General features: G+C 45.4%; 1 protein-coding gene across 31 annotated transcripts in view; it reads right to left on the minus strand.

Annotated features, from left to right (window-relative positions):
* Positions 1 to 390: 390 nt before the first annotated feature.
* LOC114870515 (neurexin-1a-like) overlaps positions 391 to 17,666 on the minus strand; it is a 180,176-nt gene continuing 162,900 nt past the window's right edge. For 20 of the 31 annotated variants that reach the window (XM_055502303.1, XM_029175257.3, XM_055502310.1 and 17 more), the window contains 2 exons: positions 11,235 to 11,322; positions 391 to 2,032 (listed from right to left, as the gene is read on the minus strand). In XM_055502303.1, coding sequence (XP_055358278.1) covers positions 1,728 to 2,032; positions 11,235 to 11,322 — 393 coding nt within the window. In that variant the 3' untranslated portion in view covers positions 391 to 1,727. The remainder of the gene's footprint in view (positions 2,033 to 11,234; positions 11,323 to 17,666) is intronic. The other 11 variants (XM_029175267.3, XM_029175255.3, XM_055502309.1 and 8 more) reach the window with 1 other exon arrangement.

Below are 17,666 nucleotides of genomic sequence, written 5' to 3' on the forward strand. Positions count from 1 at the left end.
GACATGAAGACATGGGTGTGAATTAATGCGATACGGCAGAAGATGAATATTTGAGGCAGACTCAACTGTTGAGCATTAAGACAACATTAGCAGCCGCTAGCACACGCCCAGAACTCCAGCTGAGGAACGAGTCGCGTCCAGGTCATAGACGGTGACTACATCGCATCATCAACAGGTGAGGAGCATCCAGGTGATGTAGAACCACCAAGAAGGTCTCCTACACGTCGGTCGCTAATACATTTTGTCCATAGACTGGTTTAAGTTCACTTAGGTAATATTTTATTCATTAGATTTTTCAAAACTAGTTTTTTTAATAGATTTTTTTATGCATAAAGAGATGCAGTTGAAAATAAAACAGTCCAGAAAAAACAAAAGAGGAGCAAACCAAGAGAATTTATAATCATCATTTATAGTTCATTTTCCTCATACTCATTCCAAGTACAGGTCTCTGGAAAGCAGAACTGACCGACAGAATGACAGAACAAACACACAACAGTTGTAATGGAGACTTATTCCAGCTATTTCCCCCCAGATGTTGCATCGGCCCAAACGCACTGGACGACCGAGTCCATCAGTCTCAACCGTCACTCTGTCGCTGGACTCGACCGCGCTCTCGTGCACGTCAGGGTGGAGGAGGAAGGCAGTGATTCTACCAGTATCCTGCAGAGAGCTGCTACTCGCCACCGATCAGCAATGTTAGGTTGACGCTTGTATAAAAACTATATATGAACACATGTAAAAACAGGGAGGGAGTCAAATTATTATCCAACTGAAAAGAAAGCAGGTTTCTTCATAAAATCTTCTATGTCTAGCAACACTTATTAACACTTATGTTTTCTTTTTGTCCTTTTTTTTTCCGAGTTTTATTCCAAAATGGCTGAGGAGCAGTTATAGTTTGCATCATCTATACAACAGGCTATAAAACACCACTTTGTCACAGTCCAGAAAGCACATATAGATGTGGTTGTACTGTATATAAACATATGTACTGTATTAAGATAGTTTCGTGCATGGCTCCCAGTCGCTCCCCAGCTCGGTGGGGGCGCCCCCTCCCCTTCAGCCCACGCTGTGTGAGCGTGAAGGCCTCCACGTCTGGACCGGCACATCCGACGCACTTCTCCTCTGATTTCAGTCTGGTCTTTGCATCGAGGCCAGGTGTTAGTCTGTGTCCACCACCAGCACGTACTTTGGCCGAGTCCACAGTTTTTCTCTGATTGGGTCCTCACCATCGCCTGCTCTCCTCACTTTCCATTAAACGTTTGGCGTATTTGTAATTATTTATTTCGCTGTGTCATTTTTCTCTAGAAAAAAAAAGAAGTCTCGACAACACAAACACAGGCAATGTAAATGAAAAACATCAGGTCTGTTGCCGAATCTCCCCTTTGCAAAGTGCACCTGTGCTCTTCTGTTTACCAGAAACGTCGGATCACAGCGTCAGCCGAGGAAACACGTCACAGAAAGGTTAATGTTGTTTGGTTGACATGTTAGATATGTATTGGGTTCATTTTTTTATCAGGTTGCCATTTTCCCATCAGTTCCTCCCTGGACTGTATATTTCCATATGTCTCCAGTGCTTAAGAAAGTTATTTTTTTCATTTTCATATTCATTGTCTTATAGGAAAAAATGACTAATGTTCGTTTTTGTATTTATACTGTACATGTTGAGGTCCTGATTTGTCTTTCTGGTAAATGTTCACGCAGGTCTGGGTCAGACCGAGCTTTGACAATCACACGTAGTACTCCTTGTCCTTGTTCTTCTTGTTCTTGCCGGAGGTCTTCGCCGTGTTCACGGGCTTCTCTTTGACCACGGTGCCGTTGGACTGCGCCGTGTTGCTGATGTAGTTGCGGCTCTCGTCCACGTGATACGAGCCCTCGTCCCGGTTGCGGTACTTGTACATGGCGTAGAGCAGGATGAGGATGCACAGCGCCGCCGCCGCCACGATGCCGACCACCATCCCCGTCGTGCTGCTGGACTCCCGGAACACCTCCGACGGGCCCGGGTAGCCCTTGGGCCCGGCTCCGGTGGGATTGGCTGTGGAGGAAACAGAGACAGATTCACTACAAATGCGCCTCTGCGTCTTCAGACCCATGGTAGTTGGTGATAATATGGGCCTGATGCCTCAGGGCTGCTGAGTCATCACACTGGCTGGGGAGTAGTTACGTTGCATGCACTTTCAATGACTGGACAACATTCACACAACACAATAAACGGTGTAGGGATGAAGCGGCGTCCTGCCTAAAACTAATGCATTCAGGCAGGAGTTGACTCTATGGCTTAAAGCTTTTACAACTTCAAAAACAGCTGTCACACTTAAACGGAACACAAATACACCATGACTGGAAACTATTTCTCACGCTTTCATGGTCAGAAGACACACAGTTATTGTAGAAATGTAATAAATGATACATCCGAGCATCACCCGGAAGAAATGAAATATCTGCTGTATTAGTCCTTTAAAAACAGCTGGGTCTGTTTGCAGACGGTGCCTCGAGCGTGCGTCACTTTCCCGTGCGCTGCTACTGTCTAGTCAGATCTCTAATTCTTGCGGAACATTATTCTGAAGGCATTAACTGAACTGTCATTGTTGGCGCGCGAGGGCCTCAGATGCGGCCTGAGATTTGACGCTATTAATGATTCATACAGTTAAACGCTCTCAGTTTTACGCCACAGCCACGAACGGACGCAGGATTCTCCTCGATTCGTTCCATTTCCCGGCAACGTGCCTGTATCGCGGATTCTCTTTGAAACTAAATCTTTCACTAAGAAACAATTCTTCAATTGACTCAGCAGATTCTGCCAAAGGCTTGTCCCCACTTCTGTTCTGAAACGCTGCCATTCAATGGAGCCTCCTCTGAAAACACGTCAACCCCCTGATATTATTCAGTCCTCCTGGCACATCTCTGTGTTTTTGTAGCCGTCATCATTTCTGGATAAGCCCTCTTTGTTGCATTTGTGAAATCCAAATACTCAACACTAACACTGGAAATGAAAGCACTTCAGTTGCTCTAGTTTGGGGTAGAAAAAAATATATATATAATTTTTCGGGGTTTTTTTGAGGCATTTGCGGCTGCGTTCAGATGATTCGGTTGTGTTGATGTGAAGACGCTGCGCTTTGATTTTGCATTTGCTCTGGACAGACTGACTGAAAACAGCTGTGGAGGTGAACGCTGCCACTGGACAGTTACAGTACAGTCGGTTAAAGGGTTTCAGTGATCTCTGGCTGCAGATCGGACACACAATGCTGGAGCGACGCTACACAAGCAATTCGCACACTGGCCTGTGTGTGACTGTATGAAGAGTGTGAACTACTTCTGCCGCCTGTGAATGACCTCCGCTACTGTACGGCCTCGCACCCTCTGAGGTTTGAGCTTTTTCCGCCTTTATTTCCAACGAATTGCAGTTTGCTCTTGTGGTTGTTCATTCCTACATGAAAGGAACGACTTTTAGCATCAGAATGTACAGTACAGCAGTGTTTGGAGAACACAAATATTTAGAAGCAGGTTATCGTAGCGATTGGTTTGTACAATGATACCTGTCAACACTATATTTCATTATATTGTTATATTTGAATTCAATGCTTCGCACACAAATGTCCCATTTTACTGCCCCACCTTTCTCAATTCTTTATCTTAGTCATGATCTTTAGGTGTTAGAACATCATCATGTTCTTCAGCCTTGATTAAAGCAGCGTTACGTGAAAACATTGCTCTAATATAGAACAAGAAGGAAGCTTCAGTGCAGAGATGGTTCTTCTTCACTGTATATAAAGGTTGCATCTTATCTTATATTTCAATGTTGAATAGCCACAAAAGACAGTTGTGTGAGATTTCTTTTTAAATTCATCATTTAAAATTGTCCACCATGATGAGTATGATGCACAATAAACTGCTCTTGGTCTATATTTCACATCTGCTTCACAGTAAAAGCTGTTACCAGTCCGAGGCGAGCCAGTGTGTAAGCGGTACCGCTGACAGCGAGCTACACCTTTGGGGATCATTTCTACCCCTGAATAAGGGTGTGATTGCACATCGACATGCCCACTTCATTTTTGAATGGCGTCCAATTTAATACAGCGCTCCTTATGTCTCTGATGGCTCTCCTCACTGTTTCACTCTCCTGCGTCCCTTTCGGTGTTGATGGCTTTGAGGATAAAGCACTTTTTTTATGATTGCATTCATTTCTCTTTTGGAGTGACAGCTTGATGTTCGGATAAACATCACTTTGAATGGCGTAATGTTAGCTAATGACCCACACAGATGGCGCGTGCGAGTGTTTTAGGTGGATCTCGCTCATGCCGGACTAAAGGGCACGCAAACGTGTAAACTGTAAAGGGCGGAAGCTGGCTGTCGCTGTCTGCCGGGAGAGGAGATGCAGCAGCCGTTCATTGACGTGTTTCCCGCCGCGGTCGGACTGATCAGTGGCCCAAGTTTGCTTCCAATGCCAGCAGACATTCAAGGACAAGCGGAGAGCACCACTGGGGGATTGAGTGTGACTGAGCGTTGCAACAGATTAGCTCTGCTTGTGACAAGCCCACTTATCCTTGCAGACAGGTGTGAAGAATGCTCTCGCCTTCCGGGCAAGAACCACTGGTTGACACGGCTCTTCCCACCACGAGCCGGCGCGCGGGCATTAGCGCTGAGTTACTTTCATATTTGTTATCTATCCTTTGTTCAGGGTCAAAAAGTCGAAAGTGTAGATAACATAGCAGGTTGATGGAGGGGAGAGCCCTCGATGTGGCACTTGAGGGTTGTGTACGAGACCCGGGCTGGTTCCTGCAGAGAGGTGACAGAGTCGGAGGCGCTCGGGAGACAGGCGGCCTCGCTCTTCCATCAGGGGTGAGTCATGTGATAACACACTGCTCTTCCTTCTGTGATCCAACACCTCCTGCTCTGGGCTTTGTTATTTCCTCTTGCCTGGATCTGTTGATTGGCTCCCCACAGACAGTGTTCACACTGAGACTTTGTCAGTGGGAGCCCTAAATCGACCACCAGATCCAATTTGATGTCTTAAAGAAAGCTGAGTAGTGACCAGCGCTTCATAATTTAACAGTGCATTTAGCACAGTGCTGACACAGAGCAAGAGGCCTGATGTTGATTGACGCTCCTACGTTGGTTTAACCTCAGACGTGTCTATTGAACAGCCACCTGGGGGGAGGTGAGGAGCTTTTGCAGTTCCACGAGATTTTCTGCAACCCTTGATGGACTTTATTTGTTATTTGTTACCCATCAGGCCGAGGGCCCCACACGTACAGTAGGGCTCAAGCCAGGTAATGTGGCAGACACGAGGCCGATACGAACTCAGTCAAAAGGCATTTGCCTGTCTGTTCATTAGCACTCCATCATCTCAGAATGAAGGCACATGAACTGTAAAAGAAATGGTGGCTGAAACAAGTGTTTAACGCGATGGCTGCTCTTATACGCTCTACTCGAGCGTACCCAAGGGTAAAATTAGACATAGGGAAAATGACCTTAAAGTAGCACCTAGCGTCATGGCAGCATAGCAGGGGTGCACTTAGGAAAGGATAGCGGTAAACTCAGGGGGGTTAACTTTTGAAAGATCGCACTTGTGTAAAAGCTGCCAGAATAACTTTACCCTCTGGTTTCATCCCAGAGCGAGACTTAAATTACAATATCACATCCAGACCATCATAAAGTCCTGGCTGTTTTATTCACAAGGACAACATTTAAGGTTTCAGGCGTTTAGCCACAGTGCTGAGATTCCCGGTGACGAGATGCACGAGGAAAACTGTAAGCAAAGGAGAGCAAATGATCTTTCATGTGACCGCGATCTATAAATCTTCCTGATGAAAATGAAGCCTGGCAGGGAAGGTTCATTCACCACAGAGAGAGGCACTGAAGAGTGCAATGACATCAACGTCGGCATCATTTTGCCTGCAATGTTCTGGTTTCTGCAGGGTTTATTTGATAGCATCTCTCCCCATATTTCCACCTGGATTCATCAGTACCGCTACATGTGCTCGCCTTTTGGAGATATTAATGCAATGCAACTCGTCATTTAAAAGCCTGTGAAGTGCCCGATTTGATTCCCCTTCTCTTTGCCTGACTTCCTCTTTGCCACGTGCTCTCAAGGAGAGGAATGGGATCAGAGCGTCCACACTGTCGGGCGGGATTTGAATAAATGGTCCTCTTCAAAGCCTATTTTTCCTCATTTGTCGGTGGCGTGAAGGTTCATTTGTTTGGTAATTTGTAACAGGGTGAGCGGGCGGCGCAGGGGCCACGGATGAAGCAAAGCACCCAGAGTGCAGCCGGGGGGGTTACTGCAGGTGCACGAGGCTCGTTGAGCGGTAATGAAGCAACCAGGACTACTTAGAATATATTGAATGGACAGACCGAGGTGACCTTTCATTAACTCGGGGCGATAATGGGTCGAAAGAGTTGTGTAGAGCACTCTGACAATGTTTTTTGAAAATAAATGCTGAATGTGTGTATCGGGCAGAGATATGGATTGTTTTTGGTATAATGTGAGGTATTGACAGGCCTCGTGAACTCATGTAGGTGTGGCTGGAGAATGACTTCAGAGCAGCAGGCTCGCTGACACACTGCTGTTATGCAGCCAGATTAGTGTTATATCGCGGTCTTACTTCACATATCCAGCTATAATCACAAGCTGTCACAGGCGTCATATAGCCGGGGATCAGTCTGCAGACAGGTCACTGTATCAACCGCAGCAGAGCCACAACACTTATTAAATCCCTCTTCCCTCTTTAATTATCTGAGTGTCCTCGAGAAGTGATGCAAGCCGTCCTGTACTTGTGACATGGTGGCAGTGGGCCAAATGACAGCATGTGTGTGAGAGTCGGAGGTGGCTCTGCCCATGCTGATGGTGGATGATGAAGAGAGAGCTGGGCGAGCATGAAACGAGGTCCAACTGAAAATTATTAAAGGACGTTCGTCCGGTGAAGCAGTGGAGCTGTAAAAGGCTTTGACCAGAGAGGTTGTGCTCAAAAAGGCGGGATGAAAGAGGAGGGTTGAGCTGATGCTGCTATGACGTCACACGTCCGGGTTTCACCTGTAGAGTTAAGGTCTTAAAAGGAGTCGTGTCACATGTTCTTCAGATCTACACATTGTGAAATGTGACATATACACAGGAACATATATTGACACTGTTTCTAGTTTGAAGTGTTAATTTTTAACCTTATTGTAAATTGGAAGCTACGATTCCAAATCCAAAACTCATTGTCACCACTGTCATAACTGACCATTGGCTGAGCTTCTCCTGTCTCTTGGGTAAAGAAAAGTCCTTCATGCCCTACTTAGACTTAGGAACAGACACATTGTGTTAGCATCAATGTCAGAACTCCCAAAAGATGTGTGGCAGAAAAATAAAAATAATTGAAAATATAAATATGGTGGGATCAGTAAAAAGAAAGACTGACAGTGAGTGTGAAATCCTGTTTTCACTCAGAGTACACTTCATTTAAAATAGGCTGTAGAAAGAAGACTTGGACGGCATAATCCTCACTCAAAGGCTGCAGAGAAACAAAAATGGCAAAATTCCCTCAGTCTGTCTGCATAAATTGGCAAAGTGTACAATAATAAATATTGTTTTTGCAAATAGAGCAATATGTGATTGGTGAACGCTCTTGTTTGATGTGGTGCATTTAAGTACTTTCAGTGGACATCCATTTGTTTAGTCATCTCTGCAAGTGCTACATGCCACTGTGTTCAGTAAATGGCGGACACGCAGGCTTCCAGCTGGGTATGATTGAATAACCTATTAACTGTGGGCAGTGACCTCTTAAGCCAACACAGTGCTATTAATGTTTCATTAATCCCACAGCTACTTTTAAAGCGATCATTTCCTGCCGTTCGTCTCCTCCTGGCCGGGTGAGTTCCAGCCATGGCCACTGCGTTGAGGAGGATATTCATTTGCCTTTTGATTTATTGGTTTACTTTATGTATTGAATCCCCACCCACAAATTAAGTCTATTAAAACAAATGTCAAACATATTAATGTTTGCTAATATCACTGCTGAATGCTGGGGGGTGGAATAGGATGAGGGACTACAGGCAAGAGGATGATTAACCTTAACCTGCCTATGAGTCTACAGTAAATGTCTGCTGGAACTCAGAATAAAGGCACTAAGGGATGAATTATGAATTGTAGAAGGAGGTTTTACCAAAAATCTCAACAAGTTTACAGATACTGTACTCTAGTCAGTTAATGATGGGGAAATCTGAAAAAAATAAATGAAACGGCACAGTGTGGGTCCTCATTCTGTACTTTACACTTGCAAATGAATATAAAACCCTAATGATTCATAAAAGGAGGTAACAGAGAGAAGTCTGATGACAATGTGACCGTTGAGCCAAATCTTTGGAGGCTTTGGGATAAAAAAGCCCTGTATTCATCAAACAGAGGCAGAATGAGTCTGATCTACACATTTGATGGCGCAGCACAGAGCCCGATTAATTATTTAGATCTATAAATGAAGAAAAAAGATCTAAAAACATCAACTGTCAAAATCTAAGTAGTAAATAATGTTTTAGATTAGGAAGGTTTCACATTTATTTATATAAGAATGACTTTGAATAGGAATCCATAACACACAGAGGACCTCAGCCAATGCAGCCTACTGTATGACCATGGGCCACCGTCAAGTGCATGTGGACAATGAAAACAATCAGGCAGGTACAGTCGGCTTCCCGTTTCTTCTGACCTCATGCAGCTCGGCAGCGACGTGTTCTATTAACTTTTTTGCCATAAAAACCAAGCGTGGCACTTGACAATCTGCACTGATGTGCTGTTCACCGGGCTATTTCCACACTGCTGAGGCCACGTCTATATTTTCCTCAGGTGATTGGCCAACACTTCATACTGGCCTTTAAATGAACAATCATATTTTGTGTTTTTCTACGGCGAATGCAGCCACTTTTGAGCTAAATGTCAACAAATTATATAGTATTTCTGTGAGAATTGCCCTTAAAGGCGCGTTGGGTCATTACCAAAGACCTGAGCTCAACTTTTGCTGCTTTTCTGCATAAAAGCTGGGAACACACGGAGGCTCAACTGCTTTGCGCATTGTGCAGCGTACGACAATTTTCACAATAGGCATTAATGTGCGCTTGCAATCATGGGCTGTCAGAGCTCTGCTCACCGCGCGTGCGCTCCTTGGGCCAGCTTCATATTACAGATCAGATGTGTTGCAGCATCATGGGCCTGTGTATTCCTCCGTGATTTCCTCAACCAGGGGGAGGATTCAATTTGCTGCAGTGTGATCTAATCTGAGCCCTGCCGGGCGATAAGCTCCGCTGGTACCGCGGCTTTCCATGGTTTCCGGAGGTGAGAGAAATGAAGAATGGCAATAAGTAAGTTTACCCGATTGATGCGACTCAACAGCTGATAGCGGCTGCCGTGGGAGCAGACTCCGGTGATACTGCACACAGGATGATCTAGAGCTGACCTTGGGCCATAGATAGTTCCCATAATAGTCTGATTCAAAGCTTACCTCTTGGGATCACTTATGCACCAACATTATCCCACTGTTTACAAGTGCTGCGAAGGAACCGCAAGGCTCCAAGATAGAGCGAGCTGTTGAATGGGTGTTCGTCTGGCCTCTGCTTTCGAGTTGGCAGACAGAGCAGACTGTCAAGGTGTTGCATAAAGAATGATGCATTATTGGTGTCAGTGAAAGGACGGGGCTGAGCTGCAATATGAGAAAGTGGCCGCGTATCAGCGACGGTGGATCCAGTGCTTTATGAGATGTGTTCAATGCTTGGCGGGGCGTGTGAATTGGTGTGAATGTAGATATTAATCAGGATATGGTGTTAGACAGCTGCCAACCCGGGAGCCCGGAGCTCCGGTGTCAAATCCCCGTCAGCGCTCGCACAAGGAGAGGGATACTCCGCTCGGGGATTGCGCATCTGTGAGCATCACACAGTTCACGATGGATGTTTTGGCAGGCGTCCTTGTGAAGAACTATCATAATGCAAGCTGCTAGTACGAATCAGTATGCAGGTCAATCTCTGCTATGGGATATTAGACAGAGGTGGCAGGTGTGTATTGAGAGAACCTACTGCCTGTTGGGAATATGGCTCTGATGTGCAGCATGTGAATTATAGGAAGGTACAGTAGTAAGCGTGGCAGAAGCTAATGATGGGGGTGGGAGGCCAGACGGACAGGAAGGGAGACAGACTAGGAAGTTGATGGTCTTTGCTGAGGGGCAGACATTCATTTAGGCTTTATGACCACATACTGATCAATAGCACGTCTGGATGGAGTGGGGGCCCTGGGTCTGGACTTAATTGTTCTCTGCGCTTCTCATCACTTCACAGTGCATTTAGAAATCCTTCTATTCATAGTCCAGCGCTGGGGTTAGACTTAATTGCTTTCTATGTGGGGGGGGTGAAAGGTTTGGTTGCATCGCAGGAAACAAAGGATCTGGAGACGGAGACTAATTTTCAACTGTTTGAGATGAAAATAAACATCTGCCTTTTAATAATCAGGGCTCTTCAATGAGTAGCTATTATAGCTAAGAGAGACACCGGATGCGCTCTGGAATCTTTGAACCCGGAGGGATGTTAAATGCATCTCAAAAGAACAACAGTGCCTGAGGAGCCACCACCAGACGAGCAGCTCCCGCCGCCCGCTGCAGAACGTAATTAACAACACAGGTGTGTCAGCCCCAGCCTTCACACCCACCTCTCTGGGACCCCCCCCCCCCCACGTTGTGTGCGGGTCTGATAATTGCAACTGAGCATTTCGCGTCTTCCCAAGAACTCCCCTGTTTGCGCATTAACACATGCCACGATGAAGCTGATGAAGACGAGTGGATGCACAATGAGAAAACAGAAGCATCTGCTTTGACACAAACAAAATGAAACAACTAAAGGAGAATTTATCATGCACACAATCCTCAGAGAGCTTTGGGAGTAACTACTGTACACACAGCCTGGAAACTTTATATTATAGCTATAGCTGAACTATATATCGTTATATATACAAAATGGCTTTTTTGGTTTTACTGCATGCATTATTCTTGTATTCCTGCACATGAAATCTTAGGACTAGTGCTCTGAGGCAAAATAGAAGCTTCCCAGACAGATGTACTGTAATAGACAGCTTCCACTCGGTGGTAGAAGAGGAGCGGCTCCGTAACTAAAACTCCTGGCTGCTCGGCTGAATCTAGCGCTGCATGGCGAGTGGGGGACTGTGGCACACAGAGACACACGGACACACCCAGAGAGAAGTAGAATAAAAAGAGATGACTAACCTAACCCACCTGAGCTCGGCTCACAGGAATCGATGTCCTCGTCGTCGCTCGGGCACTCGGCCGACGCCACCTGGAAGTCGTCGGTCGTCTAGAAAGAAGGAAGAGAGTGGCGTGAAATACTCGGCCACGTGGAGTCAAACGCCCCCAGAAACGCCCTGATGGCGCCTCCAGGGGCCCGTGTTGAGGAGCAGACAGCTACGCTGTCGGCTGCTGGATTCATCTGTCAACGCGCTGCTTTCCAGGCAACGGCGTCAGAGCCGAGGAGCCGCTCGGGCTGAAGTTCACAGCGCGATTGTCAACTCGCATGCTCGATTTGCGCGGCAATGTGTGGCTCTGCGGAGACCTTCAAGGGACGGTTAGGAAACCGTCGCGAGGCACCTCTGACATTTAGGGGAAAACGGCCCATGGAAGAGGAAAACAAAGGGCAGGGCGGATAATGAACGTTCCTTCATGTGATTTACAAAATGAGAATCCAGAGTAAACACAACTGTATGAAGAGATGCTTCATTATTCCGCTGCCGCATCCACTCACACACAAATCCATTTTGCACAGTATGCGGCGCACTTCCTCACCCGCCACGTGCGTTACATTTTCTCCTCTCGGAAAATGGGAAAGGGCAAACAAAAGACAAAAAAAAAAGTACACTGTAAAACATTATATTGCGGTGTTCTTTTCTGCCTCGGCTTCAGGCCATTTGATCATCTCTGCGTTAAAGGTCGTTTCATTTAAGCATGGCGACGTCTTGCGTTTCCAGTTATGGAGCGCTGCTAAGCAGAATAACCTGCGACTCCACATTTGGCCTTGAACCTCCACTTGTCCTCTTTGTGCTAATATTTTTAAATTCTCTGATGCTTATACAATACTTATTGACCTTATAGATTTCATCTCCCTGCATTTCAGGCACAAAATGAACATAATTTAAAAAGTAAAACGGGTTAGAAATGCATTAAGTTGGATTAGATGGACTTTAGCTTTTATTCAATTTGTGTTATTTCAATGATGTTTGGCTGCACAAACATTTTTTTCTGAAGGTTGAATTAGTATTGACTCTTTCTTAAAGAAATTAAAGGTGATGTCATTTTACACGACATCCATTTGGCTGCATATAATGCGATTTTATTGCGACTGTAACATCATTTCAGCATTCTGAAAATGGGCCGACATCATCTTTACATAATAGACCTGGAAATGATAGATCAAAGCCATTAAGGAAGTTGTGGTGGAGGGCTGTTTTTGGTGCATCTGTGCTGGGTGAGGCCGGGGGAAGCCGTCCAAATGTAAATTTAATTTGCTGCGCATGAGGCTGATATACAGTGTCGGCCATCCAGATGGCAAAACCGCCGGATCCTGGAGTGCCACATCCATCACTTCAACCTTGTGATTTGTTTTTCCTGGCGGGAGATCTTGACACTCTGCACTCACTGGCAGAGGTACGGGAATCAAGGAATCAATACTCGCTCTCCCTGCCTCCACCCCAGCGCTCTCACTCTCTCTCTCTCTCTCCCTCACATCTCAGCTCTCCCTTCAACTCTGTCCTTCAGATTTATTTGCAAGCAGAGAGGAGGAAGCAATGTGCTGTGGGTGTAGCAGATGTAGGTTAACTCCCCATGGAATAACCTGAGTGGAGGTGTATGCCCGTTCATATTTATGCTTCTGTCTCATTCAGGTCGGGCCTTCAGCTCTAGTGGAATCTCATAATTAATATGAATAAAAGAAAACAAACCAAATGTCATTACTATTAAGCTCATCTGTTTTTGTTTTGTTAGGAGGAAATATTTCAACCTTATTACGTCAAAGTTAAAAAGTTATCATATTAGTACATGCCTTGTAAGGAACTGACCTGACTGTGATTGTCCCTCCTTTAAGTGACCATAATACGCACTTTCAAAACAACATAAAATAATATCACTCTCATTTTACACTCAAAGGACAAAGGCTGTTTGTAGATGTGTGTAACTGTAGCTTGGTCTGGCTGATAAATCCAATCCTTCATTGATCCTATCAAAATATCAACCCTATGTTATACATTTAAATGAATCCTGTGTTTGTGGTGGGCGTAAGCCTCTGAATCAACACTAAAATCAATTCGCATGTTCCTGGGCATCTGCCTGCCATCCAGGATTACGGTGTAGGTCAACGTTTTGATGTGGTCATGACCTGGTTGAAATTCAATAACATTACGAATTCATGGTGTCCTCGTCCGACGCTGGGCTTCTTTTTCAGCCGTGACAATTCAATGTGGGCGATGTGACGGGCTTATAATGCAATTTAGCCCCTGTGATGAAAACTGACAGGTAGCTTGGTCGGGAGGCCAGAAAAGAACATTTAGATCTGTAAGACCTGTAATACAGGGGATGTCCTAAATAATTATAATAATAGTGATTTTAAGACTAAAAATTAAGTTTCCTCATCAAAACGGCCCGTTTTTCCAAAGTTTTCCAGAAGCACTGTATGTTTTAGGGCGGCTCATTAGCTCCGCAGAGCTTGATTTACCGATGCGGAGAACATCATGCCCACAGGAAAGACGCTCCAATAGATAGCGTATAAACAAGATGTACCTGTAGTTCATTTTATGAAGGTACTCCTTAAATGCTAAGAGCAAAGGCTGCAGGCTTGCAAAGCATCATTAATCTAGCGGTAAAACGCTGAAGCCATGGTGAACCTACAGCGCAGCTCATTTATCTGCCTTGGCTCAGAGCAGCAGACTGCTCACTCTTAGGAGATGTACAGAGAAACCCGCCGAGACAGTTACATACGAGTACGAAACACAAAATAATATACGCTGCGGAGAGAGAAATAGGAAAATGGTAAAAATGTGCATAGTTTCTAAGCACGGTGTCTTCAAATACGCATTGTGCCGACTGAATGTGAAAGTGGAGCTATTGACTGACTTTCACTTTTACACTGATGGAACCATTGAGGAGGACGGGATCCAGGACGTTCCAGCCTGACTCAGCCAAAGACACCCTGTTGCTTAACTTGACATGTGTCAGAGGATTAATACTGGTTCTTAATCAGTTGTTCCTATTCAACCCCAGCCATCGCCTGCACACGCTCACTGAAATCCAGGCCGCCTCAAACCTTCAAACACAAAGGGCTGACGCAGAGTGTCCACTGTGTCTTCTAGTACAGCGTACACCGGGTGAGTTTTCCATCATGGACTACATGTACACACCCCCACCTTGCATATGTTGCTCACTAAATCCTGGCCTGTGCAGGCAGGAGGGAGCGAGGGTTCACGAGGAGCTGCTCCACCGGGAAGCATGCTGTGCGCCGCTGCCCCAGTGCTTGAGAGCAGGCGACACCTCCACTGTGATAACCTGTCGGCATGTCTCCACGGAGAACCGCGGGCTCTCACATTGTTTTCTCGCCGGTCTAATTTGATGAATGCTCTCTGGCACACAACGCGTCTCTTTGGAGACGAGCTGAAAGTCAGGAGGACACTGAAGGCATCTGAAGGGTTTATCTGAAGCATGCCTCTGCTGTCCTGGTAATGTATTCCACCGAGGACACTGCTGTTTTCTCCTTCTCTAGTAAGCCCAGTATTTTGTTTAATATAAGCTCTTGTTTTGCAAAGCTCTTTTTTTAGACTGCAGATCTGTGACAATAATACAAACTGATATTTTTATTCAGCGTCCGTAATCTGCTGCTCATTACGATCTTGTATAAATCCCACCGCTTTTTCCCGAATGCCAAAACTGCCTCGCTATTATCAACCAGTGAATTCTGGGCTGATTGAAAAATCAAAGACAGAATGGTTTACACATATAAAACAGCTTCCACTTCGCTCAACCGCAGGCAAACCTGCAGATGCTGCACTGCATGCCATTCTTCATGTCCACTGCCGATTTGAATACAGGCACACAGTTCATTTGTTGCCCACACCCTGCTGAATAACTGCTCCCCACCGAGTCTCTCTATTTTCAGACCAGACAAAGAATGACCAGATGGCAGGTGTGAAACTGTGTCCACCTGAGACTATTTGAAAAAGCTCCAGTTTATACACATGATTATCTTCATTACAACCAAAGACCATCTTTTAGTGACTCAATACAGTATCTGGAACAGAAAGGGCCGTGTTTTCATCATTTACACATTCAATTTGTTTAAATTGGATAGATGGACATATATGAAAGATAATCTATTATTCCCATGTTTTCTAATTTTTAATATATAAGTATCCCTTAGAAAGTCCAGATAGCCACATCCAGGAAACATAGAATACAATCAGAATGATCAAATCTTCAACAGGGTTTTTCATCCAATGCCACTTTCCATCTTTGTATCCACATTGTCTCAGAATAGAACTACATGCAATATAGCAACAGATCACTGAAAAGAAACCATTTTATGTCAGTCTGATTGCTAAAAATGGTATTTATGCCTTGTCTGTAATTGGCACCAGCTCTTTAAGCCAAAGCTCCAAACGCTCCTAAAAGCAGAGGGATCACTATCCTATATATGTTGCTGCTCAGCCCATGTGCCATTATTTCTCATGCTGGCACTGATTTACACTGATAGTGGTCTGCTACTGTCCAGATCTGACCAGAGTTGCAGTCTGCACAGACTAATTGGAAGAAGTTTGTTGTCCTAAGTCTCACTCTTCCAGCAATACATCATTAGTGTGTCAGTGAGTGAGATGGGAGGGAGGTGGTGGCGCCCGGGACGGAAATGGCTGGTGGTTAGACACAGGATGAAGAATGCCTCCTGACTCCTACACTAAGCTCCGCACCTAGAAGATCTGAGATACAAAACTAGAGCCCGTAACAATGAAGTGGTGGCTGGTCCGCTCTGTGATCCGAGCATACTCACCCTCGGTGGCTATCGCACTGCAGCAGCAGCTCTTATCAGAACGCCGGATGCCATCCAAGTATCTAACTTAGCACCCTGGAACTAGGTCGATGTTGATGAATAATTTAGTCCCAGATGCTCAATAGAGTCCAACTGAATAATGAAGGCGTGTGGGCCTGTAAGACTGTGAGTTTAGCTCAGTGTATTGCCTGGCCTTCGCCCACACTCTTCCTACTGCCGGTCTGCCGAGCTGTCAACATCGCAGACTCACACAGATACAGACTTCAAGGCTGAAAGACAATAGAATGGCATTATCACTATCGCGCCTCGGCTGCGCAGCGAACGCTGATGGATTCGCTGAACGCGTAACGCGCTTATCATTTTCAAAATACATATCACAACGTCTCGATTAGCTGGGCTTTTTAACAATTAAAGAGAAGCTCTGTCATACGGCGGCATAGTCATTTGTTAGATTGCCACTGTGACTGCAGCGACAAGTGATGAACAATGGAGATCGACCGGCCGGGGAGGAAAATGGAGGAATCCTCGGCTGTCATTGTGACGGAAGAGGATTTACATCAGATTTTGCCGATCGCAGCGATTGGATCAACGAAGCAACAAAACGGGCGCTGCCAAAAACGTCAGTCAACAAACAAACCAAGAATATATGCACGTTAGCAGCAAACACCACCTGGTGCTTTGTTATGTTTCTCAGGAAAAGACCGTTTGTTGTCAACTTTGAAATGAACTGAGCGTACAATGTAGCTGGGCCCGAAATGTTCTGAATATATGCAATAAGGGTTGCATCTAAAATACAGTACATGCCTGTAATTAGCAGCTGCAGGACAGAAAGCACTCAGGCCAGTTTAAAGCTTAATCCTATTAAGCAGCAGGATACGAACATAGAATTTGGAAAAGAAAAACAAGAAACACGAGATAATTGATGCAAAAAGACGTTTTTCAAAGGTTATTAGCTCCCAGTGCTTGTGGTCAAGTCTGTCTTGACTGCTTGTGCATGCTGTGGATGGTGGAGTTACAACGCACCATCTCTTTGGGGGGAAAGACTCTGCTTTATTTAAAATGAGGCAGCTGTTGCTGCAACTGGACCTCAGGCTCAGTATCAGAGTGTCATTAAAAAAAGAATGGTTCGAGGCTCTTCATCTTCTCCTCTGGACCTCACATGTTCCTATCTCGCCATACATCTTCCTCGAGGCTTAGGTTATTGCACCCTGAATCATCTAACAAGGCGCTGGGAGGCAGCCTTACCCACCTGGTACACCCACAAATGTACTATACCCCAAACCATGTATTTCAATTAACATCACGACTAAAATACACTTATTAGCTGGAAATACAGAAACTACTTTGACGGTTCTCAGTCACGCATCAGTAGTCGCTTTGATTAAATCTGAACAGCATCAGTTGTCTGCAAAGGAAGCAGTGGCTTCCATTATTACTGATGTGTGTAAAGGTTGCTGGTAACGTGAGAGCACGTTGATGACTCTGTCACCGTGAAAGCAGAGCGAAGGACATAAACACACGGTGGAAGCGGCAGCCTCACAGTTGACAAAAATGCCACGACCGGGAGGCGAGCGAGCGGCGGCAGGTCAATCGCTGGCTCAGTGCACGGGCCACGAAAG

The sequence above is a fragment of the Betta splendens genome, chromosome 15, assembly GCF_900634795.4.
Source record: "Betta splendens chromosome 15, fBetSpl5.4, whole genome shotgun sequence".
Taxonomy (NCBI): domain Eukaryota; kingdom Metazoa; phylum Chordata; class Actinopteri; order Anabantiformes; family Osphronemidae; genus Betta; species Betta splendens.